Source organism: Theropithecus gelada, chromosome 7b (genome assembly GCF_003255815.1).
Source record: "Theropithecus gelada isolate Dixy chromosome 7b, Tgel_1.0, whole genome shotgun sequence".
NCBI classification, from domain to species: domain Eukaryota; kingdom Metazoa; phylum Chordata; class Mammalia; order Primates; family Cercopithecidae; genus Theropithecus; species Theropithecus gelada.
This window is the reverse complement of record NC_037675.1, coordinates 98019620-98041323: the sequence shown is the minus strand read 5'-3', so window position 1 is coordinate 98041323 and position 21704 is coordinate 98019620. Positions and strand designations below refer to the sequence as shown.

General features: G+C 34.3%; 1 protein-coding gene across 8 annotated transcripts in view; it reads right to left on the bottom strand.

The window, feature by feature from the left end:
* The window catches only part of PAPOLA (poly(A) polymerase alpha), a 64654-nt gene that overhangs the window by 9361 nt on the left and 33589 nt on the right, over positions 1-21704 (bottom strand). For 5 of the 8 annotated variants that reach the window (XM_025391214.1, XM_025391221.1, XM_025391216.1 and 2 more), the window contains 8 exons: positions 21158-21242; positions 15749-15802; positions 15150-15269; positions 13765-13874; positions 10095-10216; positions 5350-5492; positions 1768-1868; positions 1307-1545 (listed from right to left, as the gene is read on the bottom strand). In XM_025391214.1, the coding sequence (XP_025246999.1) occupies positions 1307-1545; positions 1768-1868; positions 5350-5492; positions 10095-10216; positions 13765-13874; positions 15150-15269; positions 15749-15802; positions 21158-21242 (974 nt within the window). The remainder of the gene's footprint in view (positions 1-1306; positions 1546-1767; positions 1869-5349; positions 5493-10094; positions 10217-13764; positions 13875-15149; positions 15270-15748; positions 15803-21157; positions 21243-21704) is intronic. The other 3 variants (XM_025391215.1, XM_025391217.1, XM_025391220.1) reach the window with 1 other exon arrangement.

Sequence of the window (21704 nt, the reverse complement as noted above, 5' to 3'; positions counted from 1 at the left end):
TTTCACCATTCTTAATCAAAACATAATAGAATCCATGAGCAATCTAGAGGGTTTTTTTCCACTCTAAAGAAATTTTGTTGTAATAAGTAAATTACTAAATACATTCTTAGCTTAAAAAAAAAAAATCACAATGAAATTGGTGCTTTTAGACTGTCACCTCTGGGGAAATAGCGAATGCCTCATTGATTGGAAAACAACATGAAAGTGACTCGAGGGAGAAATAAAATTGTGTAACAAGACTACCTCTATTTTAAGACTCATACCAAATCAATGTACACTTTTAATGGTTTTCCCAAAACTAAGACTGTAACAATTGTAAACCAGCTAGTATAAAAAGTTAATACAAGCTCACAAAGCATAGTGGTTCCTGTGACCTCAACACTTTGGGAGATCAAGACAAGAGGATTGCTTGAGCCCAGGAGCTAGAGATAAGCCTGGATAACATAGCAAGACTCTGTCTTTACAAAAAAAAAAAAGTCTTTTTTTAAATTAGGCACGCATGGTGGTGCGCACCTGTAGTCCCAGCTACTTGGGAGGCTGAGGTGGGAGGATTGCTTGAGTCTGGAAGGCAGAGGTTGCAGTGAGCTGAGATTGCTCTGCTGCACTCCAACCTGGGCAAAAGAGCCCAGGTTGGGCTCTTTTTCGTTTGTCTCAAAATAAAAAACAAAAAACTAAGCTGGGCATGGTGACGTGCACCTGTGGGTCTAGCTACCTGGGAGGCAGGAGCCTATGCCCAGGAGTTTAAAAAAAAAAAAAAAAAGCAAATGATGCTAGAAAGTTTCTTTAAGGGTTAGGGAACTAACCATTTAGGGTTCAAAAACTAATGTGGCTGTGTGTACTTGTTTATCATTCAATAAGAATTCCCTGAGAACCTCTAGTATTCGATGGTCCTATAATACCAAGTACAGGAGAGAAACTTCAAAACTCCATTTGGATCATAGAAGCAAAAAACTGCCCAAAGGACCATCAAAAAATCAGTGCAAAAAAAGACAGTCATTAGAGAATAGTAAGTTAAGAATACATATAATTCCATGTTAAATTCTGTTGTAGACAATACCTGCTAACTACACGCACTAAAGAAGTTTAAATGAGAGGGCATAGCTTTATGGCAGAGGTAGTTACTGAGAAGAATGGGAAAGGTGAAGAGAAACTATGGCACTAAAACACTACAGACACACCTACGATTTTCTAAAAGCTTTGTTCCTTGATCCTTCTCTATTCTGGTTCATAAAGTTTTCTTCCAATGGATTTAAAAATAGGCAGCTGGTGTTGCCATGGCTAACTAATATGTTTTTTATATATATACCTCTTCTGTTTTGGTTTTCTTGGGACTCTCTTCTTTATGAGGTGAGGATGTCCTCTTGACTCCTACTATAGGAGTAGGTATTTTTGTTGCTGCATTTCCTGAAGTTGCTGCATTTCCTGAAGATCTAGGTGGTGGGTTTACCAGACGTGTTGAAGAAACAACTCTGGAGACCGTAGGCTTTGGTGGTGGAGAAATGGCTGGTTGTGTGGCAGTTTGAGGAATGCTTTCACTCGATGTACCTAACGAGTAAATATATGAGCATATACAAATTAACCACATCGGTATCAAGTTGTAAGTTTTTGTTTCTCTGAATTTGATTTCATGAATAACTTTACATGCAAAAAATAAACTGGCATTTAAAAAACTGAATTTCAACTACTTAACAAACCCGCTTTTCAAAATGAAGGTTAAACCAAATATAATGTAAGAATTCTCAAACCTGACAAACCCAATCTCCTTACCCCCTGAGCTTTCACTGGAATTTACTTGTGGCACAGAAACTTCAGTAGCCTGTATGTTGGTCACAGATGCTGCTGTTACAGCTGGAGCAGGACTGTTTCTGCTAAAAACAAACAAACAAACAAACAAACAAACAAAAAATTAAAAATTGTCTCAAAATTTAAAAGTAGAAAAATAAATAAAAATAAAATACAATGATCTATAACATGCACAGAAGTTATTTTGTAAAGTAAATGATTCTCTGATTTTACTTCCTATACATACACTTTAGCAACTGACTTTATTGGATAAAGTATAACAACAGTAAAAAGTACACAAACCTTCCAAAGCAGCACTGTCTAATGTTATTTCCTGAGATGACAGAATGTTCTGTATCTGTGCTACTGGATATGGTAGCCACTATTAAAACATAGCTACTCTGCACTTAAAATATGACCAGTGAGAGACTATTTAATTTTAATTAAATTTAAATTGTCACATATGGCGGCTGGCTACTATATCGCCAGAGTGGTTCTAAAAGATCTATTCTTAACTGATTTTGGCTAAGAGACTTAACTGAAGGATTTTTTTGAACAAAAATTATTTATTAATAAGAGGCCAGGCATGGTGGCTCATGCCTGTAATCCTAGCACTCTGGGAAACGAGGCGGGAGGATTGCTTGAGTTCAAGTTTGAAACTAGCCCGGGCAACACAGTGAGCTCTCGTCTCTACAAGAAAGAAAAAACCTATATTATTTAAAAAAAAAAAAAGTTATGAATGAGAAAATGTTCTGAGAAACAGAAAACAGAAATAAACTTCTGTATACAAAGTATAAGGGTTTTGTAAAACCCTAAAAGCCCATCCAGTGGCTCAGTTAAACAAAGACCTTTAAGTGACAAGGAAATATTTCAATATTTAACTTTAAAAATAACTTATTTTAAACCCTCTTTACTCCCCTGAAGTTTCTCTCCCATTTTCTCCTTCTCATGTCAATCTCAAATGACCTTCCTACTTAACAACCAAAAGCCACTAGCCAAATATTACCCCAAATTCTAAGTATAAATATTAAAGAGACACACCTATTTCTATAATTAACCCCTATTCTTTCCTTATTATTCCTTATTACATAAAAAAGCCCAATCTATGTTCTAAATCTCACTAACTCCTGTCATCTCAAGAAACTCAAATCATCACTCCTTTACTCTCCCAACCAACTTTCCTGTCTCAAGTAAATTCTACACATTAGCATTTAAATAAACTCAAGTTTTTATTATCTCCTAAAAGAAAAACAAAAGCAGAAAAGTCCTCTGGTTCCTCTCTCTGTCTCTCTCTCTCAGAGCTACCACCCACACTCTGAAACTGGTGAATGATGACGCCATAAGGAGGTAGGCAACACTTGGAAGACTTGTTATTTTTGGTACCTACATGACATCCACGTGGAACCACAGAGCAGTCAGCTTACTAAAGCTATGGATATCACTGGTACATGAATGTAAATGTAGTCAACAGAGAAGGTGTTACCACTCAGGGACAATATCAAGATGGGATAAACAGACAAAAGAATAATGAGAGAGCCCTCAAGGGCACAAATATTGAAAAGGACAGTTGGCCAGAGAACAACCACACATGCAGGAGGAAAGCCTGAAATGGCTAGCAAGGTGCCTAGTATATAATAAACACTCAATACTTGTTGAACAAATATACAACTGTATTCTAAAAACCCAGAAGTTTTATTTACAGAAGTTAGTATTACTTCAAGAAACTAAATTTCAAAACTAAATTTGTGAAATTTAGTACAGTTGTACACGTTTTATATTCGTTCACAAACTCAAAGGACACAAAGGCTTTACACATCCCAGAATTCTTATTAGTCAGCTTCTTCACTTAAAAAAACCAGAAAAAAATTTTTTTAAATGATTAACACTTACAGGACATATTCAGGCCTAAAGTCTTTGGATTATGCATGATTTGCCTAAAAACATATCACACACACGAAGTCCAAAAGAAAGAAAAGACATCCGCAACACTTCAGCATTTTCTATTTCACACTCATCCAGGGAATCCTCCCCAGCTTGCACTTCTGCCATCGGTTATACGTTAACTGACAAACAGACTTCTAAAACTGCCTTTTAAAAATTGTAATATAGGCCAGTCGTGGTGGCTCACGCCTGTAATCCCAGCACTTTGGGAGGCCAGGGTGGATAGATCACCTGAGGTCAGGAATTCAAGACCAGCCTGGCCAACACGGTGAAACCCCATCTCCACAAAAATACAATTAGCCGGGCATGATGGCAGGTGACGGTAATCCCAGCTACTCGGGAGTCTAAGGCAGGAGAATCGCTCGAACCTGGGAGGCGAAGGTTGCAGTGAGCCGAGATCGTACCATTGCACTCCAGCCTGGGTGACAGAGTGAGACTCCATCTCAAAACAAAAAACAAAACAAAACAAAAACAAACAAAATGTGTGCGTGTGTGTATATATATGTGTGTATATATATTTTATATATATATATTTTATATGTGTATATTTATATATAATATATATTTTTATATATTTTATATATTTATATATGTGTGTATATTTTATATATATTTATATATTATATATGTATATTTTTATATGTGTATATTTATATATATATTACACACATATATAAACATACACACATAAATATATATATATATATTTATTACTTTTATCTTTTTATTTTTTTTAAAGACAGGGTCTCACTCTGGTTGCCCAGGCTGGGGTGCAGTGGTGGGACCACAGGTCACTGTAGTCTCAACCTTGCAGGTTCAAGCAATCCTCCGACCTCAGCCTCCTTAGTGGCCAGGACTACAGGTGCACACCACCAAACCTGGCTAATTTTTTTACTTTTTTCTAGAGATGGGAGTCTCACTATGTTGCCCAGGCTGGTGTTGAACTCCTGGCCTCAAGTGATCCTACCACCTCAACCTCCCAAAGTGTTGGGATTACAGGTGTGAGTCACTGCACCTGGCTGAAAATTTTTCACTGCTTCATACCCAAGGCAGTGGCATGCGCCTCTAGTCTCAACTACTCAGGAGGTTGAAGTAGGAGAATCGCTTGAATCCAGGAGCTCAAGGCCAGCCTAAACAAAACAGCCAGGCCCCATCTCTTAAAATAATAATAAATTTTTAAATTTTTACCTGCTGTGAATGTTAAGAGAGATACCTAGCTCTAAAACAGGTTTCCCTAACTATCATAGATACATTCCCTTGTTACAAAGCTATAAGCAGCCCTAGGACAGAAAGGTGGTTTTGTTCCTTTTGTCTGTTCTCATTAGCACACCATACAGTGCACTGTAGCAGTAGCCATCTAAACACATGAACTTGGAGGGGTTATGCGCTAACATTCATTCACATCTGACTGAAGACATTATCAGTGTCAAAAATAAAATGTTAAGTATGACAAGACAAAACCAAAAAGTACTATCCCCAAAACTAGGAATTAAATTGCTATTAAAAAAAATTAGTAGATGGAATGAAAATAACATTCTAAATAGATGACTTTAATAGCAAACTAAGAATGTATCTGATTGATTCAGCAAACAGCCACTCCACTTCTGTTTTCCTCTTTTTCCTTACCCCTGAGAGCTGCCAGAACTGTTCAATGGACTGGTCTTCGTAGCACTAGTAGGTGAAGGCACAGACATGCTGTTATCACTGTCCATAGACAAGTCAAGGCTGCTGTCATTGAGAGCTGTCAATTTGACACCTTCTGTTGAATGCTGCAAACAATGAAACATTTTACTGAATATATCTTTACTTCATCCAGATGCTGAAACATGGAAACCTTTTACTTAACATATATGGTTTTTACTGAAAAGCACAAATCACTAAATCTACGAAAGTTAGATGTGCCATGCTGATTCTAAAAGGCAACAATTTGGGAGTCAAGTACTTTCTTCTAAGAAGGCCTCAACATTAAATATAGTTCTTATGTGGGAGAAAAAAGGAGAAAAAAATGCTATATTAAATGTATCTACTGACCATAAGATACAACACAAATTAAAAACACTATAATATAAAACAAAAGAATCTCCAATCAGAGAACTCTAAATATATACACATACAAGAAAAATGGTACTACAATGACTCTCTGTAAAGTGGGTCTAGAAGTGATTCTGTTTACATATAGATTTCTAATTATCCTACAATAAACATAAAATTTTTTAAACTTCAAACTTATTGCCACTCCTTACTATTTGTCAATAAAAAGAGCCTCTCTCAAAAGCGAGACACTTTAGTGCTCTAATTGCAATTTATAATTTTTTAAATGGCACTCTTAATACTGTAAATTATCCTGTGAAAAGAAAAGCAGAAATAATTTTCTGAAAACTAAACATAATATACAAATCCTAATGTTGGTCCTCCTTAAAAATCAAAGCACTCCAAAACAAATAAAGCAGAAAAACCAAAAACTATGGATGGTTTCATGGAATTAAAGTTGCTTTCTAGTAACAAAGTTTAAATTTTTGCTATTTGGTGCTACTGTAACATTACATTCAGCTTCATTTTTTTTTTCCAGAATGTTTAGCCTGGGTTCACTTACCTACACAAACATTTTAATGACAATAATTTATACTGTTGACACAAACACATTCCTTATATATGTGCCTGCATTCTGTGCTTTCTAGTTCCCCAAATAACAAAATATTCTTATCTTTGATTTAGCACTAGACATATCACTTATGTACATGAATGAAAATTGATCAAATGGGGAAGGTGAGATATGGTGGAAAGGAGAGGAAGAGAGAGTAACGCCATTTGCTTATGAAGTCAGTTATGAAATAAAAGTACCTAATATTATAAATGAGTATCTCTTACTATTCAACAATGCTACTGGCCGGGCGCGGTGGCTCAAGCCTGTAATCCCAGCACTTTGGGAGGCCGAGACGGGCGGATCACGAGGTCAGGAGATCGAGACCATCCTGGCTAACACGGTGAAACCCCGTCTCTACTAAAAAATACAAAAAACTAGCCGGGCGCGGTGGCGGGCGCCTGTAGTCCCAGCTACTCAGGAGGCTGAGGCAGGAGAATGGCGTGAACCCGGCAGGCGGAGCTTGCAGTGAGCTGAGATCCGGCCACTGCACTCCAGCCTGGGCGGCAGAGCGAGACTCCGTCTCAAAAAAAAAAAACAAACAAACAAAAAAAAAAAAAAACAAAAAAAAAAACAATGCTACCAATCTTACTCTCCCCTAGATATGAGGATTTATTCAGTAAGTAAATTATATTGAGTTCTACAGTTACCTGCCTCCCTAAGTGACCAAAGAGCTGTGAGTTAACAGGCCACCGTTGGGGATAAATTGTGAAAGTTTAACTGGTTAGTCTAAACACAAAACAGCATTAAGCTACTTTGCTTTGTTTGCTTCTATATCCAGATCAAGTTTGGTAGCAAGAGACCTCAAAGCCAAAGAGTCATAAATATTCTATCATAATTTTTAATAAAAGAAATAAAACAAAGAACATACTACAGAAAGAAACATACACACATACTTTGCAGTCAGACTTAGGTCCAATTCACAGTTCATACTACATGACCCAGGGCAAGGTTCTTAACTCCTCAGTTTCTGCTATTAAAAGACAATACCCATGGGTTGCTGGAACATTAAATATAAAAAGGACTGGTACAGTGTTATGCAAATAGCAGTTAATAAAAGGAAGCTATTTATAAGAGTCCAAACAAAACATTCATAGATCTTGACTCCTAGACACTTGTTACTTACTAGGCAAGAAAGTGCTATTTTACTAATGCAAACTTAGAAATACTCTAAATGATCTCAAATACAGGGTAGATGTAATCATACTGTAGCTAGATAAAGAGATATTAAACAGCCACTAAAAATATAATTTGGATAGATGGTCACGATATGTTAACACAAGAAAAGGCAGGTCACAAAATAGCAAGTTTCATCAAAAACCTTTTAAAAATCTGTATGTGGTAACATGCACTGAACAGTCTGTGTATAAATAAAATGTTAAAAGTAGGTTTGCTGTGAAATTATAGTTACTTCATCTGATAGAATTTTTGGACTAAAAAACAAATTTCCAATCATTAATGATTCTCTTTATATTCTAGATGACTATATTTAAAGAAATAATACCTTAAGAAATAATAAAACATCTTATATTCAAATTTACTTAAAATTTACATAGGATGGTTCCAAATATCAGTACTGTCATGGAAATAGAACTTAAAAAGGAAATCTGAATATAGGATTCTGAGAAACCTAATTATCTGTTTATAAATAGCTGTTAATAGCTATTTGATTATGAATTAAATATTAATAAGAAATAGCAAAGTTCTAAAGAACATAATCTACTTTCACTTCTGAAAACATAAAATCTTTATATACTTTTTAAAAAAAATTATTATTTTGTAAGAGACAGGGTCTCGTTCTGTCACTCAGACTGAAGTGCAATGACACAATCATAAGTTCACTGCAGCCTTGAACTACTGGGCACATGTGATCTTCCCACCTCAGCCTCTCGAGTAGCTAGGACTGTAAGACGCATGCCACCATACCCGGCTAATTAAAATTTTTTTTTAGAGACGGAGTCTTGCTGTGTTGCCCAGGATGGTCTTGAACTCCCAGCCTCAAAGGATCCTCCTACCTCAGCCTCACAAGTCACTGGGATTACAAGCTTGAGCCACCATTCCTGGGTCCAAAGTGTTTATATTTTTTGTATGTGATAAATTTACATTTAAGTACAATTGATTTAACCCCTTAATAATACAACACTAAAGGACAATTAGAAAGCAAATGTTTAACTTGATATTTTAGGTTTGTTTTCCTGAGGCTAATCTCTAGCTGAGATACTTTAGTTTTAAAATAAAACTGCTTGATGGAAAATTTTACAATAAATATGTTAACATGCACTGAACAGTCTGTGTATAAATAGTACACTGAGAATAGTACATGTTTGTCAATTTTTATCTAGTTAACTAAATTTTTAGTAAACCATTAGGTTAAGAATAAAACATTTTTAAAATAACATCACGTTTAAGCCTTAAAAACTGATTTTACACCCCTCCTCATTTACCTACCTATCCCCAAGTTGTGAATAATAATGATGTTATGTGATAACAAAAGCCAATATGAGCATTTATTATATGCCAGGAGCTAGTCTAAACCACCCTTTACATGTATTGGCTCATTTAATCCTCACGAAATACCTAATAAAATAGGTAAAAATACTGCCACAATTTTAGAGATGAGACAAATCAAGAACAAGATGTTTGCCATGTAACTTGCTCAAATTTCACAGGCAGGAAACAGTAGAGCCTGAATTTGAACAAGGAAGTCCACTCCAGAGTCCTTGCCTTTAATTAACTTCAATGCTTTTGTATTACAATATATTCTGTTTTAAGAAACAAAACATTATAAAATTAAAGTCTTCTGTGTATTAATTTCATTCCTTTCCTCCCAACCCCAATCCCAGACAACCAGCCATTTTCCTGAATGCAGTGGTTATCATTCTGTAATATATACTTTTATTTCATATTCTCTCCTAAATACATTGTTTTTTAAGTTTTTAAACTTGTAATCTTTATATGGAAGTATCAAGTGAGACACACATACGTGTGCTTTTTTATTCAACATATTAGTATATGCAGTTGTAGTTCATTTATTTTCACTGCTACATACTGTGAAGTATTCCATTATAAGAATAAACCATCTATTTTTGAAATCACCTAAAGAAAAATGTAATTTGTATCTGTGCACTAAAATTCCAATATGCTCACTAAAGTTCAAATAAGGAAAAAATAGCTCTAAGTTATTCAAAAGAAGCACTAACACTAGAAAAATGTAATGCAAAATATTAACTCAGTGACCTCTGTTCATGACCTCCTTTATACTCAGCAACTTTTGGTTTTTAAATAAAATACATGTTATATTTCTCACATTCATCCAAAAAAGCGATTTTCATTTTTTAAAAGTCTCACATAATTTACCTGACCCACATATTTCCTTACTAATTTAATTGAGTTTACTTTTTAAAGGAAAGAAAATTAAATACTGATGTGGGATTTTTAAATGAATAAGAATAAAAAGTGCTTAAAGAGAATATGGGTATATACAAAGTAAGGATATGAAGCATCACTACTAATCCTTCTAAAATCTAAAGCAACTGTGTGCAAGAAAACTGATTAGAGTCAGATTTCACATAATGAAACTGCTCCATGAAACCCATGAAACAGATTCTTAAAAAGCTGTCATCTATTTCAAATATGACTTATTAACTGAGCCTAAATTCTGAAATAATGATAGTCCAGATGCATAAAACATTATGTTAGTAATGCTTTTGTAAGTACTTTCTAAATTTACCTTTTTCTTTTTCTGAAGCACATGATTAGGTAGTAGTTGATGGAGTTGCTTTCTTTTTACATGCATTGCAGCAATTTTCATATCCACCTCAAACATCTTGCTGTTTATTGCTTGCCTATAAACTATACAATTAGGAAATTGTTACAAGAAATAGAAACATTTTAATAAAGGCAGTTAAACTCACTCCAGAGAAACTATTCTAAGTAGGGATCCTTTTTCCATCAATACTGCATACCTGTAAATCAGTCAAGACCTATTCCTAATCTGACATAATTCATTGCCTGAGTAAACTCCTTTTACCACAAGATGCGCTGAATAAAAGCACAAAATGTATTAATTCTTCCAGTGTAGTAACTCTTTAAATAGCTCTTAAAGTAGTAACTCTAAAGAGTAACTCTTTAAGAAATGGCAGAAATGAGGGGAAAAGGGTTTCTTAAACTCATACCCTTTTATGCTACCAGTACTATTGTTTAAAACTTTACCCAAGTATGTAACACATGCTGTAAAATAAGTCAAACTTATTAAACTATACCTATAGGTACCTTTACAAGAATCTGCAAGATAAAACTAAGTAATGACATACTTTCTATATATAGTAATAACTTAAATAATAGAGGTCACAGGTACAAAAAGAAAATGCTACAATTAAATAAATTCAAATTATTTAGATCCAGAGGGCCCCAAAAGGTAAAAGTCGGTCATACAAAACATATTTATGAAACATCTATACTTGATTTGTACTGTTCTAGACACTGGAGATAAGCAGTGAACAAAGACCAATGTAGCCTCAAAGGGTCTACATTACAGTAGGGAGAATAGAATAAACAAGAAAAAAATAAAACCTAAACTACAGTCCATGTCAGATGATGATAAGTATTACTGAGAAAAACTACACAAGGAGTAGGATAGGAAGCTCAGCCTGGAAACTGAGTTGACATCTGACTGAAGATTTAAATGAACATGAGGATGTAAGCTGAGAGTACCTGGTGAAATAGCATTCCAGAGAAAGCAAACATCAAGAACAAAATGCCCTAAGCAGGAGAAAATGCCTGGAACATTTGAGAAACAACAAAAATGCCAATGGAGAAGATGACAAGTAGAAATCCATAATCCCTTATGTGCAACTCTAAAATCCTAAAAACTCCCAACACACACGTTTTTCTAAGATAGGAAACAAAATTCATCTAGTAACAAACCCTGTTCTGAACTACTTGTGGCTGTGGCTATTTGGTCTTTATCTTTTGCTCCATGTGAGTATCAATGGTTCCCTGCAGAAATGATACTGTCTTTCAGTACCAAATACCGCTCCAGGCCTCAATGGGTATATTACTAACTGTATTACCTTTCTGGCTCCAAAACTTACAAATAAAGGATTGTGAACTTATAATAGGAGGTAAGGTCACAGACATAATGAAAAGGGCAGATCAGGCAGAAGTTTGCAAACCACAGTAAGGACTTGGACTTTTATTCTGAGTAGATACTCAGATACTCAAAGCTTTTAAGCAGGCAAGACATGATCTGGCTTAAAAATATCATTTGGACTCTAGGTAAGAACAGCTGAAGGCGTGAGCGCAAAAGAGAACGTTTTGGCAATGACAGTGATCCAACAGCACTATAGTGGCTAGGACTTAGGGTGAAAACAGTGGGATTAGTACTAAGTAGCAGAAACCTCAATATATTCTGAAAGAGGAAGCAAAAAGATTTTATAATGGATTAACATGGAGTAGGGTCAAAGACTGATTCCAAGGTGTCTAGGTTGAACAACCAAAATTACTTGAAAAGAAACTGGTAGGGGTTGGGAGTGAACATTTGTGTGCTGAATATGTGAAATCTATTTTTTTTAAAAATCCCATAAAGTATTGGATTAAAGTGTTTCAATATACAGGACAACTAAATTTTCCTTCCCAAAATATCTAAAACATCCTTGAAAATCTTGATGGTTCATTAGTGTAATCTTTGATAAACATCTTAATTTGAACGCAACATACAGAACAAATTTCTAATCCAGGTAGGTATCCGTGACTTACTAGTTCATAAGTAAGTTAACATCAGAATTTTTACTTCAGGAAAAAATACTTCTGTGGTGTTCAGCAGGTGGAGTATCACCCTACATACGACATTCTAAAAATCTGTAGAGGTCTTTTTGTTGTTGTATTGATTAAAAGGTACTATGGCTAGAAACATATATATATATATATATATATATATATATCCTTCAACGTGGACAGTTCTACCCAACACAGAATTATACCATGTCCTTCCTACATTCCTAACACAAAAAACCTACTTAGCAATTATTTAAACAAGAAATCACTTCAATTCTACATTTTAAAAATGGAGTATTTAAAATAAAAAACAAGAAAAAAAACCAAACAAAAAACGGAGTATTTTAATTTGAAATTTTCAGGAATACAACTACCACCAAGCATATCAAAATTAGGTCTCTTTTTATTTGCAACTTTCACTCTTACAAGGTCACCAATGCTAACGCTGCTGGTGATACCTGAATCACCACAGACAACACCGGTATTGATCAGAATTTATAGATGTCACACTGCTAGCGAATCCACATAAAGTGTAATCACTTGACACTTAAGTTATCTTCTAGCGTCATTGTATCTGAGCAGTGACATATTGAAATACATATTCTTTTCCTTTTATTTTCTCCTTTGTATCACAGTTAGTGCACGATACTGACTTTTTAACAAACTGGCACTAATTTTTTTCTCTCCTGTAACTAGGTAAAAAAATTCTTAATTTTAAGTCTATATGTTCTCCAGGGAAAACTCCTCATCGTGAATAAAAATGCCACTTAGATTTTTTTTAATGGGAGAGAGAAGGACAGTGTCTGAGAAAAGGATTAGTCCTTAAAGTAGATGTGCAGTTGTCCCTATGTGTAGTATTCGCCATTCCCATGAAAAGTTGTGCACCTACATATAGACTCATTCTCTCAACTACATCCACCATTTGGTCTTTAGTTAAAATGAACTACCTTTCATCTTAGAGTACAGGTCAATCTGAAATCTACACTTAATCAGCCTATTTCCCACCTATGCATTAACATTTGAATCTGTATTTGAGACATAGTAGGAAAATTTCTCCAGGTCATCACAAGTTATGCTTCATTGATTTCTCAGGTTCAAGATGATGAAGGCAGTCAGACACAGATTCAGTCTAGACAACCATATATTCAAGTTGTTTCCCATTTTTTAGGAAATTAAGGAGAAGTCAAGTTTGGAATGGTTCTACTTAACTTTAAGGTTGCCACAATAGCGAAAAATCACGTATATACAGGTTGAGTATCACTAATCCAAAAATCTGAAACTGAAACTTCTACAAAATGCAAAAATTTGTGAGTGCCAACATGCCACTTAAAGGAAATGCTCATTGAAGTATTCAAATTTCCTATTTTCAGACTAGGGATGCTCAACTGGTAAGTGTAATGTAAACATTCCAAAATCTGAAAAAAATCCTAAACACTTCTGGTCCCAAGCATTGCGGATAAGGAATACTCAATCTGTATTAAACTAATACAAAACCATTATTCTGATGACAGTTCAATATTCGCAAGTAATTTCAATAATTATTGTAAATATCACTATGGTGTGCATCAAGACAATTTCAAATATGCAAGAACTGAAGTGTTTTGATTATCCAAGTAAAGACATACCTGTATCTGTGAAAGACTGAATATCATAGGTGAGATCAACACTGAGGTTTTCAGAGTTTTCTGTTTTTTTAAACACTAACCCAATCACCCACATCGTGCGAAATTCTTCCCTGCAAAGAAGAGCATTACCATAGTTTATCTGGATTTCATGAAAACGTAGCTATCAATGTGGCTGACAATCTGAGACATGGAAAAACTTGTAATACAAATGTATGAGCAAACTAAAAGTTCTAAGCCCAAGCTCCATCAAAATGCAAAGTTCTCACCAACACCTGTCCTCTATATTCCTACTACAACATAAACAGAGATCCAGGAGAAATACAGTCTTATTAACTGTACATTGATAGTCAATGTCCTTAATGATGATTCTAAAGAACCAAATCCACTGAAATCAAAGAAAAATTATCTTTAAACTAATGAAGGAAAAAGACTTTTTAGAAAGTCTGGGAAAAAAAGGATTTTCTAAATACAGAAATTTAACTAGAACTTAATAGCTATTTCTTAAACTTCAAAAATTCATTTTAAAAGGCCACATGAACAGAAGCATAATACCAGGAGTAATTTGTGATTTAGCTACTTTTGAACATTTAACAGTGTATCTACTGAATGGAACATCAAACAGTCTCATAATAATTAAGATTAGAATTACCACAAAATGTAAAAAAACTCTTATCATATAATTACAAAATTAAAAACATCTATATAATCATTAAGAATACTGTGTAACACAAATTTAATGATCCTTCCACTTATCTTTTTTTAATGCTGCTTTATTTTTTAAAATAAGCTTATTACTAGTACTCTCCAACTCTCCAATGCAACAAAGTATAGTCTAGTCTCATATTAACAGCAAGCAATCAAATCAGCAACTAACCTATATAAATAAAAGACCTCTAAAAAGGCAAACTGACTCTGCTTTTACGTACGTTAGCTTCTCAACAGTCCAGAATCAAGCATAAATCAGATTTTTATAAGTTCATATCAAAATGTTTGTTCCCTTTTAACAAAAAATTAAGATAAAAAGCAAAGACTGATGTATGGTATACCAGCTATTCTGACAACTACTGTACAAAACAGGAGAAGAAAATATTAAGAAGGAATGGTAAAGACAGTATTAACGGAAAACTGCAGAATGTGAACTCTAGCTAATAGGCACCTCATCACTGGAAGAATATCAGGAAAAAAAATGTGTGCTGATTTTTCTCATAAAACAGTCTTTCTTTTCAATGTTTCTGATCAGAAAAACTAAGTTACAAGTTCTAAATTGTCTATTAGCCATATGTAGTCAACAGAATAGTGATACTGGTTATAAAAATTGCCTGTAAAAGCGTCTATGAATAAAAATTGGAAATGGGAAGAAGAAATTAAATTAGAAAAGGGCTTACTTGTCGGGATTTTCTTTGGGTGCTGGAAATGACTGGGGATTCACATGAGCCAGTGTAATAAATTCATTCTTCTCCAAGCTTCCAACCAGGATTCGGATTTTTGATTCCACCAAGCCCACCCTGAACAAATGTCACTTAGTATTAACAAAAAGTTTTGGTTAACTTAAAAATAAATAAAAAAATGCACATACCAGGGCATTTCAACTGGCTGAACTCCCACAAATAAAATCAGAAGCCTTAAGTTCTACCCCAAATTGCCAAACAACAGGGAAAAAAGAGCCAAGAAACACTCCATTCACACCAGCAAGGCTGCAAAAGTTCTCCCCACAGAAATTTTAAGAAAAACAAGCTGTAAGTGCAATTTAAATATACAATTAAGAAATGATGCATGGATCTCTAAAAAGCAAACAAAAAAATAAGTTGCATATGGATCCCCTGATTTCTATGTTTTCACTACACACAGTAAAGCAGCTCCATTTGTGAACAAATCAAACCAAACTAGAAGTTTTAAGGACTTCCTCCCATCTCCTACTGTGTTCAGTGGCTATGTGATTCATTCTGAAGTTTGCTTTTTCTGTAAAGTCTATTCTTATACTCACCATTCTAGGCGTTGTTTTTCTGTTGGTGCACTTGCTAGAAGTACAATATAATGCCTTTGAAGATAAAGACAACATGCTATTTATTTTATTTACATGTTTTGTGCTGGATATTAGACCATAAAGTAATAAGCTTCCTTACAATTATAGATCCACATCAATTTAGCAAGGGGCACTACAATCTCAATATGCACATAAAATCATATATGCTAAATTCCACGTTTCTAACTACTAGTGAGTTTAATTCTTCTGAAAAAAGCAGTGACTTTATGAATAATTACCGAAAAGCAGCTTAATTGAAGAAGTATAAATAAGCATTAATAGTTTTGCTCAATGACACCGATTGAGTGCTCTGCCTTAAAGAGCTGCTCACTAAAATATAATCTACTTAAAAATGTTTCAATGGAATCAAAACACCATGGCTTTAGACACAACAATTTATCACTAAATATACACACTACAACAGTAACTTCAAAAACAGTATCGAACACATCATGCTTTTAAATTCAAATTAAACAGTAGTGAAAATTAAACTAAATACTACAGTTAGGCCCTGTGATTTTTTTCCCAATTAACAGTATACGTTTCTATAATCAAAAAAGAAAAAAAAAATCACTAACATGACAGCAACAAAGAAATCCGATTTTTATCCAAAACTCAATCCCATTCATATTAGACAAAAGCCAAGTTTTCACTTCAGAAAATAGCATCATGATCAAATAAATACTGAAGTCTTTTTAAAACTATTTACAACTCAAATGTAACTACTATGATTCAGTTTTCTTTTTTTTTTTTTTTTTTTTGAGACGGAGTCTCGCTGTGTCGCCCAGGCTGGAGTGCGGTGGCGCGATCTCGGCTCACTGCAAGCTCCGCCTCCTGGGTTCACGCCATTCTCCCGCCTCAGCCTCCGAGTAGCTGGGACTACAGGCGCCCGCCACCTCGCCCGGCTAAGTTTTTTTTTTTTTTTTGTATTTTTAGTAGAGACGGGGTTTCACCGTGTTAGCCAGGATGGTCTCGATCTCCTGACCTCGTGATCCGCCCGTCTCGGCCTCCCAAAGTGCTGGGATTACAGGCTTGAGCCACCGCGCCCGGCCTGATTCAGTTTTCTAAGACTAAAAAAGTTCAATCCAATATACTCTTCTATAGTACCCAGTGCTGGGAGCCAAATTTCACACCAGAATCTCTACAGCAAAAAGCAAACTGACATCATCTAGTATTGATAAGTATTGATACTAGTTTCAAAAGTAGCAGTATCACCAAAATTTTAAAATTATTTTACTCTTTGAAAAGTCTACCTAATACTTTCTAACACATTTTATAAGTGTAGTTTCTAACCAAGAGCAAAAATCTGACCTAAACCCAGAGAAAAAAACTACCAAACCTATTTAAAAAAATGTATTTGAAAAATGGTTTCAATTCTTCACAGCTATGTAATCCTAGGCAATTCTAAGTCTTATGTACATCGTCTGTAAAATGGGATAATAGTACACATTCTACTGGCAGAGGTATGTAAAGTTCAATGGAGTTAACTTGAAGTCTATAAACTTAAGGTAACAGAGATAGATATATAAAAAACAAGGAATATAGAGCCATGTGAATATGCAGTCCAAACCCCTACAAACCAATACTTCCTTTACCAGTTTAATTTGCTCAGCATTATTTGGAAAATGTCAAATACATGAGCAAGCACAGATGGCCCAAATAAGTCAACAAAAGTCATATAAAAGCATTAAAAATTCATGTATTTTATGTATAGAAAAATCCATACTCGGAGTTCCAAATGCTCTTAAATCAAAATCCTAACAAGCTCAGTAACCTGATTTCTAGGTCCCTAAAATATTAAAAATGGCTAACTGGTTTAAAAAAAAAAAAAAGGTAAAGAACATGCAGAAAGAGCTCTCTCACAAAAGTACAGCAACTTATAACAGGAGACAATGAAGTACAGAAATCAGGCACGTACACAAAAACACAAAGCTGTCTGGGTCCATCTAAGGGCAGGGACAAAACTCCCGCAGTCTCTAAATCACTCTTACAACACATTATTAAAATGGAAATTCTTAATAACCACCTTAGTCTTCAACAAAACCTTAAATGATATACAATGTTCTTTATTTATAAAGAGGAAATACACAATCCATTTGGACACGGTTTTGTTGGCAATTCAAAGTTCTGAATCCTAGAGTTCAACATTACTTCTTACCGAAATCCAAAAGGGAAAGAGTACCTACTCTGTACATATCTTACACACAAATGCAAATATTCACATATAGGTAGAAATGTTAATTCTAACAAGTATTTACGCTGAAGTTAAATGTCCTTTACTCAGCCACATTTAAACAAATTTGAGTTGAGAGATATAAAATGCAATAGTTAAGTTTAATAAAAAATAACCTGCAAATATCTTGAGTCATTAGGAATTCATTTACAAAACAAAATTCCAACTGCATCCTCTAAACATCTCTATTTTTAATTTTTAAAACCAGGACTGGTACTCAATTCTTAAGGTCCCAATCAGACCACAGAAACCTAGTGTACATGTACATCTAAATTAGGCTACATTTTGTTGATGTACCAAAAAACGATCCCCTATTTTACAAGTGCCATGTTTAAACTGTCATGTTTATGATGCTCAAATGCCTCCATGTGAGACTTTGAAGTCTTAATGCAATTGCCATGACCTTTTCCCCAAATTAAAAAAAAATTCAGTTTCCCTAGCCGGGCGAGGTGGCGGGCGCCTGTAGTCCCAGCTACTCGGGAGGCTGAGGCAGGAGAATGGCGTGAACCCGGGAGGCGGAGCTTGCAGTGAGCTGAGATCCGGCCACTGCACTCCAGCCTGGGCAACAGAGCGAGACTCCGTCTCAAAAAAAAAAAAAAAAAAAAAAAAAAAAAAATTCAGTTTCCAATAAAAATAGTTTAAAATAGTTAAAAGTAAATTTAACTATAAAAAGATATCCCAAAATAATTAGTATTTATGCAAAGTGTCCTAAAAACAATTAATTTAGTTACTGTATTACCTAACTCCTATTTGCAAAACAAATTCTCTAAGTGAATCTCTTGAAGACCATTTCATCTCACCTGGGAAGATAACTCAGATACATACAAAAAGCTGGCACATCTTAGTCAAAAATGTTTGTAAGTCTCTATCTACGTAATTCAAGACCAAGATTTAGTTTCCTGTTTTTAACTTTTTTAAACAAATTTAAGGTTACTATATATACACATGAAATTATAAAATCATCTTGCACCTTAGAGAATACACTGGTTTACCTAATACTTTTCCTTTATTCCTAGTGAAATCTAACACCTGAAGTAAGTATTCACATTTCCTAATGTCAGTGATTTACTGCTAGTTACTTGTTAACTCGAATTGTCTCAGAGGCGGCATTTAAAAAACTGTTTTTCTTAGAACTCCAAAAATTTCACAAAACAATGTTACCCCTTTTTGTTAAGGAACACTGACATGTCTTTCTGGAAGATGATTAGTTTGCCTTTTAAGACAAATGAGATTTTTCTCCATGGTTCTGGCTCCTTCCAAGAATGTCAGGTGTATTTCACATGATTTAAAATCCTACACATATCAACAGGCAGTATTTCATGATATGCCTCAAATAAGATTGAATCAACTCTGACTTATAGGAAGACTAAACATTTCCATTTGGTTGTACAGTCAATCTTTGGGGTATTTTACATGAGGATGTTTTTAAAAATTCAAATCTGTGAATACCTCCAAAAGCCTAATGATTGTCATCACTTTATCTTAGACGCAAATTTCTGGAGAACAATTAAAAATATAAATAGAATTTGGTATGGATAAAAATAGCCCACTGTCATATTTCAAAGGTTTTCAGAAGACACTCAGCAGAAATGTAAATTTTCCTGATGTAATTTCCTCTATTTGTTGCTGCTTCCTTTTTTATAACCTAAAAAAATTTGATTGTTTCACAAAAACTTCAGTGAAGATTAGTAATATATCTTTTAACCAGTCAAAGAACTTATAGGTACTATCCAGCAAGGACTGAAGCATAGTTTAAAACTTTTAAAAGAAACAGTAAGCAAGCTTTAGAAAAAGCACCAAAGTGCTAATAATGTGAATTTGAATAAAATGACATTAAAGTTTGTTCATTGTAAACATTAATCTTTCTTAAAGTGAAAGAAGCCCCATCACAGTCCTATAAGAAAGTGAATAGAACAAAGTTTGAATCTAGTTTCATCATTGATTCCAGGAATTAAGGGGTACTAATACTTTCCTGTAAAACCAATTCCTTTATTATTCTCCTTACATGTAACTGTGTCTCCTGTGTATCAAGTTTTAAAAGTATCTATATACATGTTTATTAGTGTAAATGTTCCAAGGTACTTCCTCTACATTAGTTAAAATAAAAACAAAGAAAAATTATCTGTCAAACAGAAATCACAATTTATGGGGGAAGTTGGAATAAAATAAGAGTATTTAATGGTCATGCTACTTTAACGTTTACTGACAACACAGTGCTTCCTTACTGGCTCGTTACTGCTTTCTCATGCAAAAGATACAGAAACAAAACACAGAGACATCATGGAGGTCATCATTCTTGCTTTTAATTGGGGAATAGCATAAAGCAATCCTGCTTAGATTATTACAAAACACAATCCAACACAAGATCAAATGGTCAGAAAAGTTTCAAGCATTAAAAAAAAAAAAAAATGTAAGTGGGACTTTGGCACATTTTCAGCCCAGGGCAAATAAAAGTGCAAGCCTGTGGTTTGCCTGTTTTTTTTAAATAAGATTATAACTTACATTTTTCATCAAAACTAACACAATTAATGAAGCTTTTAACCTGTACTAAGGCATTAAACCATTAATTAAAATTATTAACACCCACTTAGATTCATGAAAGCTAGTTGTAGAAATATTTGAAGGGGTTTTATTAACAATTGGGGGAAAATGGCAGGCCAATAATGTGCTGTAACTATTGAAAACATTTAATTGAATATATATTGACATTTTATTAGCTTTGTCTTTGTTTTAAAGATTCTTAGTGATTAACGAGTTTCCAGAATTAGATGAAAATACTGTGTCTTAGTAGAGAATTATTAACTACAGATTTTCAGGATGCATCCACTTGCCACTATACAGATGTACTGTTTTTGTCATGACTGAGGTATGCCTACGGAACTGATGTTGCTACAAACGTAGCAGGAGCTCAGTTAGATGGAGCAGAAAAATCAAAGGGGCTTCACATTCATTACCACAACCAAAAAAAAACTAAGGAGTTCACTAAAAACAGTATGTCCTTGTGACAGGAAAGAAAATTCTACAGATGTTTAAAGGAAAATCCAAAACATTAATCCAGCAAGAAGAAAGCTCATATGTGCTACCATTAAACCATTATTTAAGAGAGCAACATGTCCGACATGCCTTAAAATACATACTTGTACTTTTGAAAGAAGTTTGGAGCTTCAAAAAGTTTGGACCACTCTGCCTTACTCAGCAAAATTTCATCTGTGATAGCAAGACCTAAATTAAAAACATATTAAAATGTTTGCATACTTCAGTCTATAATCTAGAATTTTACATAATCTTAATCATACTACATGCACTCACTATAATCCTAAAACCAGAATTTTAACATATATAGTTTTAGCTTATGATTTTAGAGCATATTCTTATATACATACATACTTTTTTAAAAAAGCTGGAAGATATTCTCAGAACCAGGTTTCTGGTAAAGTATGATTATTCTAAAATGCCATGCTCATAGAATGACCTTTCTTAAACACTCCAGTTACCCGAGAAGGAAAAATTTCCAATATACTTTGTTTCTTGCCTTTCTAAAAACAAGTTTTCCTGTTGTTTCTAAAGGGATAGAGGCATCTTCCCTTGATGGGCCTCTTTAGACTAAAGATGAAACTAAAGCATAAAATACCCAGGAATTTTAAATGTGTAAATTTAAAGCTAGTAGTCAAACAGCTGATTCTA